Raw genomic sequence first — 18239 nt, 5'->3', positions numbered from 1 at the left:
GCTGCCCTCTGCTCTGTTCTCTATGTGTAGTCACAAAGAAGGTTTTCACACTTTTTTGATAGAAGTAAGAAGCCACTTTATCTGAACACGTAATCACCTCTAAAATCGGGACAGCCAGCAATCCAGGTGCTATCTAAAAAGGTAGCTTGTCATAGACTTTACATCACAATTTAAAAAAAAAGTAAATGTTCTGTTTTAATCCTTATTCTTTAAATCTGAAGTGCATGTTTAATTTAACCTTGTACTTTATAAAGTTATTGTCTTAATTCCCTCCACTGAAAACCATTTATCTTCATTTTTTTATTTTAGAAATTAAGTGAAAGATTAAGTGTTCCCTTATGGGTTGGTAAATTCACAAAGTGGTAAAGTTTTATAAAATATTTTAAGAAGTCAGAATTTAAGCATTGTGTAAGCTCACTGGTTTTCACCGTCTCTCACGGTGTTTGTTAAACACTACACAAACATGCATGTGACGCAGTGACCAAAGCAGGTTTAAGCCTTTTATAAGTCTAGCAGTGGTTTTAAAAAAAAGCATATAGCTGTGGTTTAGGGGAAAAAATGCATTGTCCTTGTGTGGGTGTGTAAATATACATCACAACGCCATGCGCCTTCAGCCTATGTAACGTAGGCTAGATTTATCATCCTCACTTAATACACTCATAAACATTCCCTGGCGTGTCACAGAGGCTGTGAGCCCCCCTTCACGACTGGCTCGGTAAATTGGGCCTGTGTAAACCATTTTGCCTGTCTAAAATACAGTGCAGCAAATTGAAATCCCAAGTAAGCCTCTGTAGCGGCATGTCACACCTGGGTAGGGAGGAGGCAGAACGGAGGTTTTTCTCATTTACCACCTGGAGGTTTTTGAAGTGTCATAACCAGCGGTTTTCTCACACCCTTCTATTTCACTCTAATTCTTTCTACCTTGCTTTATTTTTTATTTTTCCCATCCTTTTATTTTTCCCATCCTTTTTTTTATTCCCGTGAGTCTTCTGTTCCCTCCCCTTTTTGGTAAATTACTCTTTGCCAAGTGCTATACTCAGTCCTCATCATTCTGACACATGAGGCTAGTATTTAATATATTTGAGAAGCCTGATCTGGCAGGCTGACAGACCAAGGGTAAACAGGAGTCATGAAACTGTCCGGCAAGAAAAACAAGCCTGGATATTAACCTCTAGTGCAGCGACCAGCAGAAGCAAAGAGGGAAATGGATATAAAACAAAGAGTTTGAAACATTTGGTGCTCTGTGTGTGTGTGGGTGTCTGTGCTGCAGAGAAAACCAGTTGTGTCCAGGATTGTCTTGGATCCATTGCATTTAAAAGTTCACATACTGCCCCAAGATTAAACAGAAATCTTACTTAAATTACATATATGGCTCCTACACAGCACAGCAAGCTGATATTAGGATCGTCTTCATAGAAGAATGATGGAGTTACTTGAGTAATGATTAGATTTGAGGAGCTCTCGCGGAGCTTTTTCCATTTCGTTTTTACCCAAAATATCTAAACTTGTACCACATTCTTCCAGATATAAAATAAAAGTAGTATTTTTAAAAATGTGCCATTAAATTCACCCTGACCCACCCCCAACCGCATAGTCAACCATTCCTTTGAGGCCTTTAGCACAGACTGCGTTCTTCATCCCAGGGGATTCCTAGTGGATACCTTTGCATGCTGCCTTTTAACCCATCCCTGTAAGTATTAGACTGGTTTTGACCCTCCATGCCTCACTGTGTAAGATTTCAGCTTCTGACCTTAAAAAGAAAAATTAAAGCAAATCGATAGGGCGGGACACATGAATTCCAAAGAGTAAGCATGGAAGCCAAGCCTGGAGCCCGAGAAGGACAGTCAGGGCTGTGTGTGTCACCATGGGGGCTAACAAAGAAGTGGGGGGAGAGAAAGCCTGAGAAAGCGAGAGAGGGGCTATTAATTAAAACTGAACGCTGAAAGAGGTTCTGTCTAGTGTCTCTCGTTTGTGCTGCGAATTTGTTGGAGTCACACAGTGTGGTAATTACCATGTGTGTATTTTAAACTGCAGCGGACTAAGAGAAAAATCTAACGAGTGGACGGGGGGGACCTAAGGTGAAAGCCTCAAAGTCAAGGCTTGGACTGCAGCTGTGCATTTGAGTGAGAAAAAACAAGTCCCACAGGGCACTCGAGAGATTAAGATTCTTCTATACTGCCACAGCGTGGAAACTTGAATGACTGGAGACTAGTTTGGCTTTTTTCATTCAAGCCCATGCAACCAAGGCTACCAGATGGGCAAGGTGGGGGGCGGGATGGGGGAAGTTTAGGGAAATTTGTGTCTGTGGTGATCGGACCTGTGTGCTTGAAAGTTGGATTTAAATTTCAAACTTCTTTCTACTTGGACGTCGACTCCCTAAATGTACAAAGTCATTCTGATGGGCATCATTCGTAGACCTAAAACAGTAGTTGTTTTCACTTTAATATTCAAGCTTTAATATTAAAGCTTTAATATTAACGCGCTGTGGATGACTGTTCTGAAAAAGGTTGTTTCTGTGTTATCATGTGGCGCATAGGTGTGTCTGTGAGTGTGAGCGTATGCACAACGGCCGACATGTGTACAGTGTGGGTGAGTCCAGCACAGTGAGTGGCTGCCCATCAGTTCCACTAAGCTCAGCGTGGTAATTGGCCGTCTATTGATGGACGTGGCTCCCTCTTCACGCTCCAGGGACTCTTTGTCTGAGGAGTGGGAGGCGACACGCTGGCATGGCACACACGCTTAAAATAGCACATCAAATCAGCCATGCTCCGCCAGTCGCTGCTAACGTGTGGGGCAGATTGGAGGGCTAATGGCGTGTGTGTGTGTCTGTGTGCGTGTAGGTGTATGTGCATGGATATGTGGGGGGGTTTTACAGCATGGTATGAGGGCTTGAGCTTCTCTCTAGGGAAGATAAGGGTTAACGTGGTTAACTGGAGCTGGTGGTGGTGTTTAGTCATGTCCCCCTCTTTCCCTGACCATTTTTCTCTCCTCCCTTTCATTCATCACTCACTCACTTTATTGCAGTGTGGTTTCTTTCGCTCTTCTTCCGTCTCACTTCCTTCCTCGCTCTCTTTTAGTGTTTCTCCCTCGCTTTTTGTCTCTGTGTCTCTGTTCATGCCCGCAGGGCCCCGGCTCTCTCTCTGTCACTATGTGCAGTGTCCCTGCAATAGAGATATAAATGGGCTGTGAGCGGGGGGCCCTGACTCCTATACCATAAATCTATGCTAACAGCACAACAAGAACGTAAGGAAAGCAGGAGATGGGAAAGGCAAGGAGAAAAAAACAAATGGAGGGGTTGGGGCATCATAATTCTAATACATTTTGAATACATTTTGTGAGATGGAGATTAAACTGAAAATTTCATTCATATTGAGATGCTTATAAAATAGGCTGTACTGGATTATTGCATCAGGATCTCACACCCTCTGAGGTGTAAATTGTTTCGCAGTGTAATGAAATTGGTTTTGAGGGTATTAGTAGAAAGCAGGAAGTTGCCATCATTTAAAACTGTTCATAAGCTGCTAGGAGCCTCGTGAAGTCTAATATCAGAGAGTCACCTTGGTGAAATGTTTATTTAAGATGCAAAATGAAGAAATGTTTGTCCCCTCGACTCCAGTTGCATATGCGCAAAAAGCCCAGAAAGTTACAAAACCAGATATAATCTATTGCTTTATTAAGCAGGAAGGTGACAAAAGTTTGAAAGAAGCGAAGCACTTTTCCTGTCATTGTGTAGACCTTTTTATTTCTCTACGTGAAGATGTTTTCCTCGCAGTATTATTATTTGAGGCTAAGGTTGCTTTCTTGAAACTTTTACTTGCTGGGTTTTCATCTCGTAGTGACCCTGCTCGCTTCTCCTCGCCGCTTCACAGCTGCCCCAAAATGTCTCGTCTCGCGATTGCGGGGACATTGTGCTGGCAGTGCCTGCTGTTTCTTCAAATGAAACATTTTGAACTCTCTCTCTCACATTTTCTGCTCCTGTCTAAGAAATGTTTTCACACCTCACTTCTCATTGTCTTTTAAAGCTGCTGTAAACATCAGAACAGTAGGATTACGGCTGGATGATGTGTCAAAACCAATGATCACACACGCATTTTTTAAAAAAAAACAATCCCCTGCTGAAAAAAGAGAAACTTTGCTGTGTGGTTGTTTATATTCATTGGTTTTTACTGGCAACAGCTGAACACCTTGAAATGCATTTTGCCATCTCTCTTTAATAATGACATGCAGGAGGTCACTCTCTTAGTTTCTTTATAAATTTTGGGGAGGCCAGAAGTTTCAAAGAGAGGGACTCACACACAGTAACATGAATACGAATCCATACCAGCTGCTAAAATGAGAACCAGAGAAGCTTTGACAGAGACATTCCCCACTAAGGCTGCCATCACTTCCCCATTCCTTTAAGCAAATACGCGTTTGCTGCCATATTCTTGTTCATAATCATGCTCTGAGAATCTTTAAATGCTTTGACTCTGCCTGCTGTCTTAAAATGAAACCTTGTATTGACTTGCTTTCTCTTTACCTTCTCTTTCCAGCAGCCCTATGCTCCACCCCCTCATCCCATGGCTCCTCCCAGCCCCAGCACCAACAGCTGCAGCCAGGGAGGGGCGGAGCAGCTGAGTAAGACCAACCTGTACATTCGAGGCCTGCCACCTGGGACCACCGACCAGGATCTCATCAAACTCTGCCAACCGTGAGTACTGGGAACGATCGTCATTAAATACAATGGTTATACTGTAATTCTTGCCAATAGTATAAATATTTCTTTCATTTACATAATTGTGTGCCGCTCTTGGCCACGCTGTGCTTGTCAAGCATTTATCAGAACAGGTGTACGTTATAGATACACATATGTATCCTTCGATTTTTTACCATATGCGCCATTTATGAAAACAAAACAAAGACAAAACATACCCCAGTACAAACTGGTGATTTTTGTCTTTTTTATTTTGTTGGAGTCCTGCAAATAAAACTAAGCACACATTTACTGTGTCCATAGGAATTAAGAGGCTTAGCAGCAGCGGCCACCTCTGTAAGAGCAGTAGTTTTGGCAGTTTGCTGGTCTGGAGCATTTAGGTGCATCTCTCTCTGTTCCCTCTGCTCGTCTGATCACAATGGGAGGGAGGGCCTTTAGCTGCTCTGCCCCTCGACTTTGGAATTCCCTACCCCCGGACCTCAGAAATATTAGTTCATTCTCTCTTTTTAAGTCCACCCTCAAAACTCATCTGTTTAAAATTTCCTATTCTTAAATTTCTGTATGTTTTAACTTTTATCTTCTATTTTTACCATTGTGTATATTTCCAGTTTTTATCTGTTGTACAGTGTCCTTGGGTGCTTTGAAAGGCGCTATTTAAATAAAAAATGTATTATTAAAACATCACACCAACTGTCAAGAACGGTGATTGAGAAATAATGCTTTGGTGTTGTTCTGTAACTACAGGACCTGGGCACCATGAGTTGACCATGAACTCCTCTGTACACCAAAATATTCTTGATTCAAATACGAGGCCATTTGTCTGGCAGCTAAATCTCGTCCCAAATTTAATCATTCATCAGAACAATGATCCCAAACACTGCAGCAAATCTAAAATAAAATGCTAAAAATGGCTCCGACCTTGAGGTCCAAGTCCAGACCTCAACCTGATTGAAATGCTGCGGTTGGACCTTAAGAGAGCTGTACATGAGCAACCGTGGGAATCTGATGATGTTAAACAGAAAACGATTTCTTCAAGATATTACTGCTAAAGATGATTCTACAAGCTAGTGAATCACAGCGTGCGTTTAGTTTTGTCAATATCCCAGTTGAAACTGTCATCTTTTAAAAAGATATAATACAACATAAACACGTATAGGTATCCTGAAGAGAATTTATACTAGCTGCAAATCCCAGACATACACCATTAGAACATTGTACTAATGGCTAGCTACCAGTTATAGTTAACCCGCCTAGAATACAGGTAATTTTTACTGTGTTTGCTGGATAATCACTCACCTGTTTAACTAGATTAAAAAAATGTCTGTTTCCTCTTTTTAATGAAAAAAATATGCATGGCGTCTGTGCTTTCAAGGACCTAATAAAGATTCCGTATCTATGTTTCTCTGTATTTGGAAAAAAATATTGTGAGATATTCAAGGTAGAATGCAGGCCACAACTCGATTATTTGTCATGTAGCAATAAATCCGATCTGTATTCTACATACAGCAAACGGTGTCTTTTTTCACAGGATGACACATGCTTAGACCCAAGCATAGCTGGTTGAGAAGCATAGCTGTGCCTGTGTACACAAATGATGCAATCAAACCAAAAAAAATCACCTCTAAGAAGAAAATTACAGGCTTGAAATCGGGTCCATGCACACCCCATTAAACTGCAACCAACTCGGTGTCTTTTGGTGTCACACACACACGCACGCACGCACACACACAAAGGTACTCATAAAGCTCTGCCAAATGTTCTTGATAGAGGAAACACACAGACACACACACCTGCTTGCACACAGCTCAATAAGGCCTAATAAAGCCTAGATTGGACCACCTCCCCAAGGAATCACAGACCAAGACCTCATCAAGCTGTAACACACAGCCACACAGGCTTTCTTTTTCTCTGTCTCACACAGTCACAGACACACACACACACACACACACACACACACAAAGACACACACAAGCAGCTTTGTTCAGCTTCATTAAACCCTTTTCACTTCTGAAATGGTGAAAAGGGGGTCAAGATCATTAATGGAGACAAGGCCGGCAGATTGTGAAATACAGGCCATGAGCGAGTCTGTCTGGTTGCATAACCTTTTCTTGGACATATTTTCAGAAATGTCCTGGTCAAACTTGGCCAATTATTCAATGATCCTTTGGAGAAAGGAACATGCTGTCCAGTGTGTTTGGTAATCTTCCCAGCAGCCATGTCATAAGTCATGCATTTATTCTTGAAACTGACCCATCGAGATTCCATTAGGCTGAGAGGCGGCCCGATAAGATTTGGAAAAGCACTCAGCATTTTGACATTGGATATCTCCTGCTTTAGCTCTTGCATTCACCCAGTTGTACAGAGTTGGAGAGCTTCAATTTCATTTCTAATTCCATGTGATCTTGAATATTTTGAGCATAACTGTTTGGAAGGGCAAACCATGTCGGAGCTTATGTAAAATACCCAGGGAGCGTGCATGTTTGTGAATGTAGATTTGCATTCTAATATATAGCTTTTCTCCACTGTGTTATGAAAATCCACTGACTTTTTGTTACAGCTCGGATCTGCCGTGCTGTCCTCTAGTGGCTGTCCTTTCTTTAAATGCATTTACTCTGCTACCTTCTGCCTCTTTTCTTACATCTACCGTCTTTCCCACTTTGTGTATCGCCTGCCTAGAAGCCCCCAAGGTTGCCCGGGGTGTGCTGTGCCAGTGAAAATTCAATGCCACTGAAACTTTAATTAGCCAGACTGTGTTTCAGTGGCAGGCGGGTGGCAGCATTGTAGAAAAGGTCATGCGACTCTTCTGCAGTCTGCGGCACCCTGGGTTCCCCTCAGGTTTTATTCCCCCCCACATGCCCAGTCCCCCTTCAGCACAAAACACCTCCTTTCCTGGCCGTCGGCCCCATCAGCTCTCCCGGGGAGCCTCTGTGTTAAACATAAATGCTCGCTAAATTTGGCACTGTACGTTTAGGAGAGTAAACTGTGGGCGACTTTCAGTAATGTTAGCCGGCCTAACTGTCGTGCTCTTATGTGTGTACACGGCATCCTGTATCGACCCTCGTGAGTGCTGGAAGTGAGACGGGTCAAAGATGATTTTTAGGTCGGCGTTTGTAGCATCGCACACAAAGCAGCTCTTCCCACCCTGGTTCACATCTAGCTCAGAAGCAAACACGCTGCCGCCAAAGTGATGCATTCTTGACACCGAGCCATATCGTAGCTGCTGATTGGAGGCTGCTGAATGTGCCTGAGAGATGCCAGAAAAATAAATGCCTTGTGGTTTTTTACCCCATTCTTGTGAACTCTAATATTTTATTACCAAGATCCTGTCTTTGAGAGCCAGTAACCTTCATCAAGTTCTCTCTCCCAAAATTATGTTCTCATTTAAAATGCAAAACACAGAGGGATTTAATTTTGTGATTTGCACAAATATATAGAGTCATATAATATTCATATTTCCAAAGTGTTTAATTTACTGATTGCTGATTTAAAGACATAACTCTATCTTTGAAGACAACACTGTGAATTACAATATTGCAGAATGACTGTTATCTATGCAGTAAAAACCTATAGTGTGCAAAATGAGGGTTTGTGCATTCAGCAGCAGCGACATGCTTTCTCTATATAGTGACAGCATTGGATCGTTGTTGGTGCCATTTGTAGTTCTGTTTGGTGATACTGGCATTCAAATGGTGACTGTACTCACCAGTGTGTTTATGCAGATGATTAGAGACGGTTACAGATATGATATGATTTCCTTGTTCTTGTGCTCTAAAAACCAAGACTGAAATTGCAGAGACACAAGTATACAGTTAAAAACAACTGAGGATGCAGTTACTGCAGATGCTAAAGCCAACATTTCTTTTCGTTCAGCTACCTCGTTCAACCTTTTTTGTTCCTGGGAGTAAGAATACCAAAGTTCGCACAACGGTTGGAGTTACATGCTGTTAGATTCGGGTGGGTGCCTAATCTGTTTTATTCAGCTGGCTCGGTGTTGGGTCCTCCACAGCCGTCAGCCTAATATATGGGTGTAGGGAAGAGGCCAAAGGAGCGGAGTGGGGATTTGTTGGCTGAACACTCTGATAGTGAGAGGCCTTCCTTTTTTTGCCTGGCTAGCAGAGTGGATGGATAGATGGATGACGAAACTCAGAGAAGGAATAGCTGTTATTGTGAGAAAAATTCTTTGGCCTAGCCACCAATGTTGAGGCAGTAGGCCAACCATAAGCCCAATACCAACCAACCCAACCAACAAAGCAAGCGCATACCCCCCCAAATCACTTTGGGGTAAACCCGTTTAACCAGCATCCACATTTTTCTTGTTTGTGCTCTCCACCCCGGGCGATGATTAGAAATAGAGGAAGGAGGTAGCTGAAAGAAAGGAATTTCTTCATGAGGTTCTACACCTGGAATAACAAGTAGAAAACTGGAGGTATTTTACCTGCCAGCCAAACCCTTGAAAACTGTTTTTCCTTGTTTCTTGTCCCCTTTTCTTCCCCTATTTCTCATTTCGGTTCTCCTCACTCAATTTCAGTCCTGGCCGAACAGCTGTGCCCTCAGTTGCAGTGGGTTTCGCATCCGTGGACTGGCCTGATCTCACAAATAGTCAGCCAAATCAAGAGCTAATCACCACCAATTGCTCAAATAACCTTTCTCGTGTGTGCTGAGGGAATGGTGGAGGGAGACCTAGAGAGGGGAAATGGAGGGAGAGAGGCATGAGATATGCTAAGCACAGGAGGTGAGGGGGAGAGAAGGGAGGGGTGACCCTGGGACCACCTGTTTTTTATGGAGCAGAGACTCAGGCACTCAGTGCCACATTATCCAAAATGACTCTCTGAGGTCCAGTGTTGACATTAGCTGCTTAGCCATCAGAGCTTGCCTGTCCCATGGCTCCATTTCAAAAAACTGACAGAGGGGAGAATAAGTGTGACCAAGGGCTCTGCAGTCCAGCTTCAAAGTCTCAAATTTACCATCACGTCACCCACAGTACATCTGCATTTAAGCCAGAGAAAAACACTGGCAGATAATATCTTGTTTTTTTATGTTAGGCCAATGAGTAGCAGGAATTTGCATTACAAAAAGAAACTCAAGCATCAAACAACATGGATAGCATTTCAAGGTATGTTGTCACTAGGTTTTATGGACTCTAAAATGTCTATATTTGTATCTGTCTCCTTAATAGTCTGTCTTCTTAATTCATTTTTCCCCCTTGAATTGTAAGTGTCTCTTTTCACTTTTCCACCTATCCACCTGCCTCAACTCCTGCCCCTCTTCTGCTCTGTCTTTGCCCCCAGCACACCATCCTCTCGTCTTTCTGCAGGGTCAGGGTGTGCGTCACTCAGGGTACAAAGAGATAGTGATGTTTAACCTCTGAAAAGCAGTGACACAACCACAGGAATGCCTAAACTACTCCTACACCTACAGCTTCAAATCGAGTAGAAGCATCTGCTATTCTTGGAACTAGAATCCTTCACACCCACTTTTTCTGTCTCTCTTCCTCTTTCTCTCTGTAACACTCTATTCCGCCTCTCCAACTTCTTTTCCCTTTCATTCTCGTTCGCTTGCTAACATCTCTTTATCATGTTAAACCCTCCACTTCTCTGCTCCGGCACAAGTGACACAATCATTTTACTGGCCAAGCCAAACTGGCTAAAATACTACACCTCCTTCCTTCCTGAACATCAATTTTAGAGCGAGGGCGAGCAGAGAAGTTGATTTGGCCTTAGGCTGTATTTTTGAATTATTTATACTCCCATTACTGTATACATGACACATAGACAGTTTGCCTATTTAGAAGCTGAAAAGATCTCCTCTTCCAGTTTTACACAACAGCTGACACTTTCAGCAGAGTTATTTTCTTAAATAGCGTTTTAGTAAGAGTTTAGATTCAGATGCATTTAGGTTAACAGAAAATGCCTTCTCAAAAAATGTCTGGTTTTCTCTAGCTGCACTTCACTTCAGTTTAAGTATACCAGCAACCACAGCAACAGTGTAGTCATTGCCCGTCTCCACACGCTGCATTGCCTTTTATCTGAATCCAGCTGTACAGGGCGAGAGAGTTTTTAAGCTCCAGCAGAAGCAGCAACAGGGTCAGTTGTACAAAAAGACTGATTGACGTAAGGGACAAAACCTGAGATCTCTGGACTCTGCTTCGTCCTACCTCTTCCTTTTCTCCTTTTCACTCTGCTGACTTTCCTTTTGAAGCAATATCTAGAAAGCAGAAGCCGCACCAGCACAGATGAGATGTGTTCATTTGTGCGTGTCAGACAGCAGTGCACGGCATGTGGGTTTGACAGGTTGGACACTTCCAAACAAGCACAGGCAATTCTGCAAGGCTGGCTCTGAAGAAGGCCTGTGTGTGTGTGTGTGTGTGTGTGTGTGTGTGTGTGTGTGTGTGTGTGTGTGTGTGTGTGTGTGTGTGTGTGTGTGTGTGTGTGTGTGTGTGAGAGAGAGAGAGAGAGCTGGAGAGAGGGAGAAATGGTAACTAGCAACACTCATGTTAATGCCTCCTGTTGCTACTTACTGTTGCCCTTGTCTGTTCTTGATGCACACTGTCAGTCAACACAAACTACCTGCTTGTTTTTTGATTTTCCCAGGCTCAGATCTGGATTTATGCATCTTGTTTTTGGTGCACATTCTTTCTGCTCCAGTATTTTCAACTCTCGGGCTTTGAAGAGTGCATTCAACTGAACAGGGCACTTACCAAACAGTTAAATTAGAAGTTTAATATGATACTTAAATGCATATTTTAATTATGGAGGTTAAATTTACTCCTAGTATTTAAAACAGGATAGAAGTGGGGCGGCAAGCACTCGCCAACCATTTGGAGAATACATATTTTTCAATACTTCGGTTACGTTTGCATAAAAGTCATAAACAAGGGTAATCAGTAGAGTAGCTCTGACCACAGCTATCCCCCCCCCCCCAAAAAAAAGTTTGCTAATTGACCTTTTGTTTCTTTAATTTAAACAAAAAAGAGTGTACATGAATAAAATATGAAAAAACATCTTGATAGTCAAATCCCTGCCAAGGCAACTCACTCTCTCAGCCTTTTTTCTTAATTCTAAATAATGTTTTAATTATGTGGCTGTAGTTTAAATGAATTTTAATGGATTGTTAATGTGACCCCATTCAACACCCCTACAAAGTTTCATCAGAATTTATTCAAAACTTCTTTGTATAAGATCTTTGCAGACAGAAAGATGATATGCATGCACACACCCAAACGCTGCCAAAAATATAACCTCCTTGGCAGAAGTAACTTGTCTTAACTAAAGTGTTTGATGTCCAGAGGTGGTTGTCTGCCTTGCCTTTAGCTTAGCCTACATTTGTGAATCCAAGATTACACTATGATGTGCTACCAGTTCATCACAATCAAGTGTTTTATAACCGTGGAACAACCCTTCAGAATACATCAAGTTATTTTTTGTTTGGCACTCTTAACCACTGGCTTTATACCAAAGTTTTGCACTGGCATACTCAACTACAGTCCTAAATATCTTTTTTTCTTCTTTTTACTAAAAGTGTGTCCCCCTGAGCAAAAACTTTCACACTTTACATGCAACTTTAAAATAGCTTATACAATATTTTTTAAAATTCAAAGAACTTATTCTTTTATTCCTCTTCCTGCCGTTATAAATCAAATCTATGTGAATTACTTTTGCAAAGAACAGCAGGTAGAATTAATAAGTATCAAAGGCTGGTAAATGAATTCCATTTATCCTGAAATATATAATTTTTTGCAAAATTTTGAATTTTATGTCAATTTAATATTAGAAAAAAGGTAGGGGGATGATTATTCATGAGAAAGTTGCACAGCAAGACATAAATGGAATGCTGCTGGATTCAATTCAGCACGCTGATCCAGTCTCATCCAAAATGACACAGAGTAAATTGTGAGAACAATTTTCCCAGTGGAACCTCCACGAGCTGATCTGAATTTTAAAGCATTCCTTTATTGAACATCCCTTAATGTGAAAATGAATTGTTTTAAATTTAACTCTGTAACAATGAATTCTGAACATATGCTAAAACTTTTAAATTACCTCCTTTTCCTTTATAAATTACCTCACTGGCGCCCGGCAGCTTCATTTCTGCTTGCAGCTATTATCCATTCTTATTATTGAGGGAGGTGAGTAAGTTTGAATGTTTCTAATCAACTTGTCATCCATTTTAGACTTGCCAGTTCATTAAAAATAAAATCCCATCAGTAACAGAAATGGGCAAAAAAGTTAAATGACAATGGTTGATGACAGCCAGTGACCACAGCGTGTGTGACCACAGCCAACTTCAGCAGATGGGTATGATGACATACGCTGGCCAAACACTTTAGCTCCGTTCTGTTGAAAATGAATGGACTTTATCATTATGTTGTTTTTCGTCTAACAAATTATGAAGCTCTATTACCTTATGATGCCTGATTGTTAGATCTTGTGTACTACTGCCAGCTTGTTATTGCCCAAAGAATGTGACATTTGTAGAAGCAGGAGAAAAAAAGCAAAGCAAAGAAAAAACACTACAAACAGCCAGACTACCTTCCATTCCAACATCCTTCCTGCATTTAGAGCTGTTAAGGGTTCGGTAGGAAACATTCGCCAGTTTACTGCAAACCCGCCAACAAAACTCTGGGGAATCCCGGCACCTAAAAAAAAAAATACAAAATTAAGTGATTCTGCCAAGAAAAAGATTGACTGCTGAAGCCAGAAGAGGAATTATCCAATTTGTTGAAGCTTTTTTGATTTATCGCTTCTCATCCTTGCCAGCGCACTGTTTCGATGTATAAATTTTGTAGTCTTTGTTTTTCTGAATGATTTTTTTGACATTGTTTTCATTTAATAAGCGTATTGAATCAATGTTATACTGTATAGATGGAGAGGGTAAAATGCACATTGTATCTGCTTAAGGCAAAAAAAAGAAGTGTGTTGAAGCGCAACATTGCACTCACTTTGCATTGGTCACGGTTTTCATGCGTTTCCATTTACTTCAGGGATCATGAGAAGTCACTGATGTCATTTCACTAGTGTTAGGGCTTAACAGCATTATGAGTCATGAGAGGTTTACCTTTTCCCTTCTCACTGGATCTTTATTATTTGTGTGTCCTTTCTCTAATGTCTAATTCTGAGTGTCTGAATGTTTTTTTTTTTACTTGTTCATGTCTTCTTTTTTTTTTTATCATCCTTGAATGTTTAAATGAACGATTAGCCGTCTACATGCTCTCTTAATGTTCTTTCTTCTGGAAACTTCTCTTTTCTAAGCTTACAACATCACTTAGTTTACAACTGACATTCAAACTCTTTGCCACATTTTGCAGCATAAACAGGAGGCCTAAACTCTGAGCTGGAGATGTGTGAGCTGTGTGACACTTAAGCTGTTACAAGGGGACGGTCAAGGGCAGATGCATAGTGCTTGTATACAGCATGAGAGTTGTAGTGATTGTCAGTGACCGGGTAGGATGGATCCATGCTTTCATGTTCTTTACACCAGCTTCTGACCCTACCACCTGACTGTCCCAGCAGATCAGGGACCAAGAGATCAATTTTGTTGAGCCTAAAAGCATAGAGTTGCTGCCATGTGATTGGCTTATAAGATATTTGCATTATTGAGCAGCTGAGCAAGTGTACCTAACAAAGTGGCCGGTGAGTGTATGTACTATTTTCTCTCGTCTTTTAATGACTCGTGTTCTCGAAGGCTTAAGTGCTCGCATGTGATCTTTGCCCAAGATTTCCTGTTTTCATCTGTCATCCTCTTTATGTTTGGTTCTTTCTTACATCCTGTTTTTCTTTTTTATCTTTGATGTAAGACTATAAAGAAGGCGCGCTTCTTTCCCATCTTTTTTCTCCCATTCTGCCCTCTCTGTGCATCTGCCGCAGTGACACCTGTCTTTTGAATTACCATCAAAGACTTAACAAAATAAAATGTGCTGTATAAAACTATATGTAATGTTGTTTTTCTCAAATAGGTGTAATTTCACAATACAGTATGTCCATATATTCTTACTGATTACTGGAAAAAGAACAAAATAAGACGGAGAAAACTGCTTTTTTTGTAGTATCCATCCTTCTACTTGTGTTGTGTTATACTTTGCTGTTCAACTTTAAGCAGATGTTCGTCAAGCCAAATTCACAGCTGCTAAAATTTACTATGGCGGGACTCATCCTTAAAAATATGGCTGTTCAGTCAGCTGATTGTTGCCTGTTGCTGGAAATTAGTGGAGTTAATGTACTCAAATGCTGCTGTGTGCAACTCACAAGGGTACTAATATGGCATAACCATTACACATATTTAATAAGACAGTGTGCTTTTTAAGGTTAAGGAAACCCTCGGGGTAATATTTACTGCTCAGAGGAAACCGTAAATCTGGATAGTGGGTGTCTCCTGCATCTGGTTTTACATGGGAAGAACCCTCACTGCTCATACTTTTTTTCAGCTAGAGTATCTATATTCTAATTAATTGTATAAAGACCTGCAGAGATGATAGAATACAGTTACTATTCTCCATAGTGTGCCTTTGCACCTGCCCCAAGTCCCTACACGGGTTCTCCAAAGGTGCTGAACAAGCCTAAAAAAAGAGTGTTGCTGCTTTTATACAATTTTCAGCTGATTTTACTCCTTGCTTTTCCAATTTTTTTTTTTTTGCTACTTTTCCTTTGTTCTTGATCAAACAGTGCCGCCCAGTATACACAAGTAATGCATATGTTCAAGTCTTCATATGCATGCACAGATGGGCTATCATATGCCGTTATAGTAGCCTTCATTTGCACAGGAAAAGAAACGCATACTCACAACTCACCAAGCATTGGCATAAAGACCTTCTGGGAGTGCAGATGTGAGGAGGTTGTCCCACATCCAAGTTCAGGTTTCACCTACCTGCTATTCAAGGCAGTGCTGTGTTGTGTAATCGTGCAAACACACAGTCACTTTGTAAAGTGTGTCAAGAGGCAGAGGGCAAGGTCTAAGCACAACACTTGGGTGGTCCATCCACCCGTTCCTTTCCTGTGCTTTTGTACGTACCACACTGACGTGTTGTGGTTCTGGGCAGCTCTCTGCCTGCCCACGTACAGCAAAGAGGCACTTCACTTTCTCAGCTCTGATGACGGAAATGGAATACGCCTGGATCCTTTCATCCAGCAAGAGCGAGAAGAAAGAAAGAAATGCCGTTCTGGGATGTCTCATGCACATGCAGCTGCCCTCTAAAAAAAATGTAGCTCAGCTTCAATTTTATCACATTTCCAGTGCCTAGACAGCTGTCAAACGAATGACATGTTTTACATCAACCACAATTTGTACATTTTCATCAGCCTAAAATAGCTCGTAAAGCCTTTGTTTTATAGGCAGTTTTATTTCTGGTGTCTCTTTTTCTTGGGGTTGATCCGATGTTGCATCAGAATGATTGCCATTGTATTTCTATTTGGAAGAAGGAGGGCGAAGAGAGACAAAAGGAGAGAAATAAGGATACAGTACAGGAAAGAGAAATGGTAGATGGTAGAGAGACATTAAGACAGAAAGAGAGCAAGTAAGAGAAGAAGATTTGTAAGGAGGGGGGGAGGGCCGAAGGCCAGCAGAGTCAGAGATAAGAGGCTGGAAGAGTGATTGAAATAGGATTAGTGGAGACAGGCTCTGCATCCCGGCCGCAGCATCACAGTGTTAAACCTGCGCCTCACAGGGACTGCCTCTGTCACATCAAAGCCTCCCCAGGCTTGCCTGGCAGAGAGGCGAAGGAGCCTCCAGCAGGGTCATCCACAGCCCCCCACACACACATACACACGACACATATATGACCATACTGATCACATTCTTCATCCATTTCCAATATGTTTCCATTATGGGCCTGAAGCTTGCTCCTTCCTTCTTGCCTTTTCATCTCGCTGCAGTATCTTTGTGGCGTGTATTTGGACCGCGGATAGGATCCATTGATGAGCCATCTTTAACATTTAATGAGGCAAGCAGTGATGAGTTGGCATTGGAAAGCTACTGTCTCCTGCTTCCCCAGAGTCCAAACAAAGTTTTAATGAGAACTTTCCCCCAATTTGTGCCAAAAGCACAGAGCTTTTTAACTGCTTCCCAGACTGAAAGCATACAAAAAATTTCACGCAAGTACTGAAGGAGGGCAGACACCTAAGTGCACATAAACAAATAACAATCCCTTTCATATACTGTGGTGTTTGGCGGTAAATCAGCACAAAATCAGTACTATGACGTAAGAATGAATATAATCACTGGTAAGGCTGGGCGAGTAATAGGCTGTCAGTGACTAGCCGAGTCTATCGCCTGTTTTTTATTTTGGGGGTTTAAGTTGTGCTCCTTTAGTGTTTAATTCAGTCAAAAAAAAAATCACCTGTTAAATAGTAGAAACAGCAATAGGACCTGGCAGCTGGTGTTAGACACGTTCTTATTCCGCTGAAATATTCCTTTCGCAAAGGGCAGTGACTAAATTACAGTTAAGATGTCTTTAGTGACTAGTTACGATTTAATATTAACTAAAGCTGTAAAGAAAACCAATAATTCATATTTGAGAACTAGACTAAAGCTCTCCATGTAGTTTCACATCCTTATTATTTCAGCACGTGTTACCCCCGCCTTCAGCAGGTGCTAAACTGACTGAGGGTAGCTGGGAAATTTTGACACATTGCCTCAACTGATTATGTGGTTATTGACATGCTGGTCTTGAATGCTTATTTAATGTTCTAGTTTAGTTAAAAGTTAGGCTTTTTTAATTTTGAAGATGTTTGCTGTCAAACGATTCAAATGACTTGAAATGTATTAGTAGAACACAAAGGTAATTCCCACCTACTTCCTTTATCAATACTTAAAAATCAAATCTAAATTTGTATCTCTAATGTGCTACAAAATTACTTACAGCTTTGTAGCTCAGCGAGTGCTGAAGGCACTTGCCCCAGCTCTCCACATTCACTAATCAAGTGAAAACTCCTTGTTCCATGTTCATCTTTTGTGCTTATGCTTGAGAGTGTCTCGGTATGATCAAACGCTGCACCTTAGTCCCACTCTGTTGCAGTAGATTATGAATCCCTATGGCTAAAATGGCCTGTTTATCTGCTGAAGAGAGACAATCCACTGATTGGTGAGTGCTGTCGCTCTGTGTGTTTGTATGCGTGTATGTGTGTGTGGGTGTACTCGTGTGGTATCTGTATTAGTGTGTGTGAGCTGGTAGTTTTCCTCTCGGAGCTCATCAGTTCATATCCACCACCCATCCCACCGCAGCATGCAATAAATAGAGTCTCCGCCACTCGTTGAGAAATGGCACAATTATCCCCTGCTGGTGAAATATGGGCCGGGATGCACCACTGCTTCTTCCCTACAGAATAAGTGTGAGTGTATGTAAGTGTGTGTGCCCAGATGCAGCGATGAGGGTGGCTGTTTTTTGTCCTTTGTTGTAGTCTTTGTGATGTGCTTTTGACATACAGGGAATTGTTCCCACTTACATATCAGCACACATGCACGCATGCATGCATGTAGTATATCTCCGCATGTACATTAGTGCACACAGTGTACTTAGAGAGCAGCTCACAGTGCAGCATATTGCAGTTTTAGCTGA

The 18239-nt window shown here is 41.6% G+C and overlaps 1 protein-coding gene across 6 annotated transcripts in view; it reads left to right on the top strand.

The window, feature by feature from the left end:
• LOC146682908 (RNA-binding motif, single-stranded-interacting protein 3-like) overlaps positions 1-18239 on the top strand; it is a 295222-nt gene that overhangs the window by 127774 nt on the left and 149209 nt on the right. For all 6 annotated transcript variants that reach the window (XM_085447120.1, XM_085447117.1, XM_085447118.1 and 3 more), the window contains one exon: positions 4533-4690. In XM_085447120.1, the coding sequence (XP_085303246.1) occupies positions 4533-4690 (158 nt within the window). The remainder of the gene's footprint in view (positions 1-4532; positions 4691-18239) is intronic.

The sequence above is a fragment of the Copadichromis virginalis genome, linkage group LG22 (assembly GCF_057382275.1).
Source record: "Copadichromis virginalis isolate Kocher_CV1m ecotype Utaka linkage group LG22, C_Virginalis_male_GT1.1, whole genome shotgun sequence".
NCBI classification, from domain to species: domain Eukaryota; kingdom Metazoa; phylum Chordata; class Actinopteri; order Cichliformes; family Cichlidae; genus Copadichromis; species Copadichromis virginalis.
Note: the sequence above shows the minus strand (reverse complement) of the source record. Positions and strands in the feature narration are given on the sequence as shown.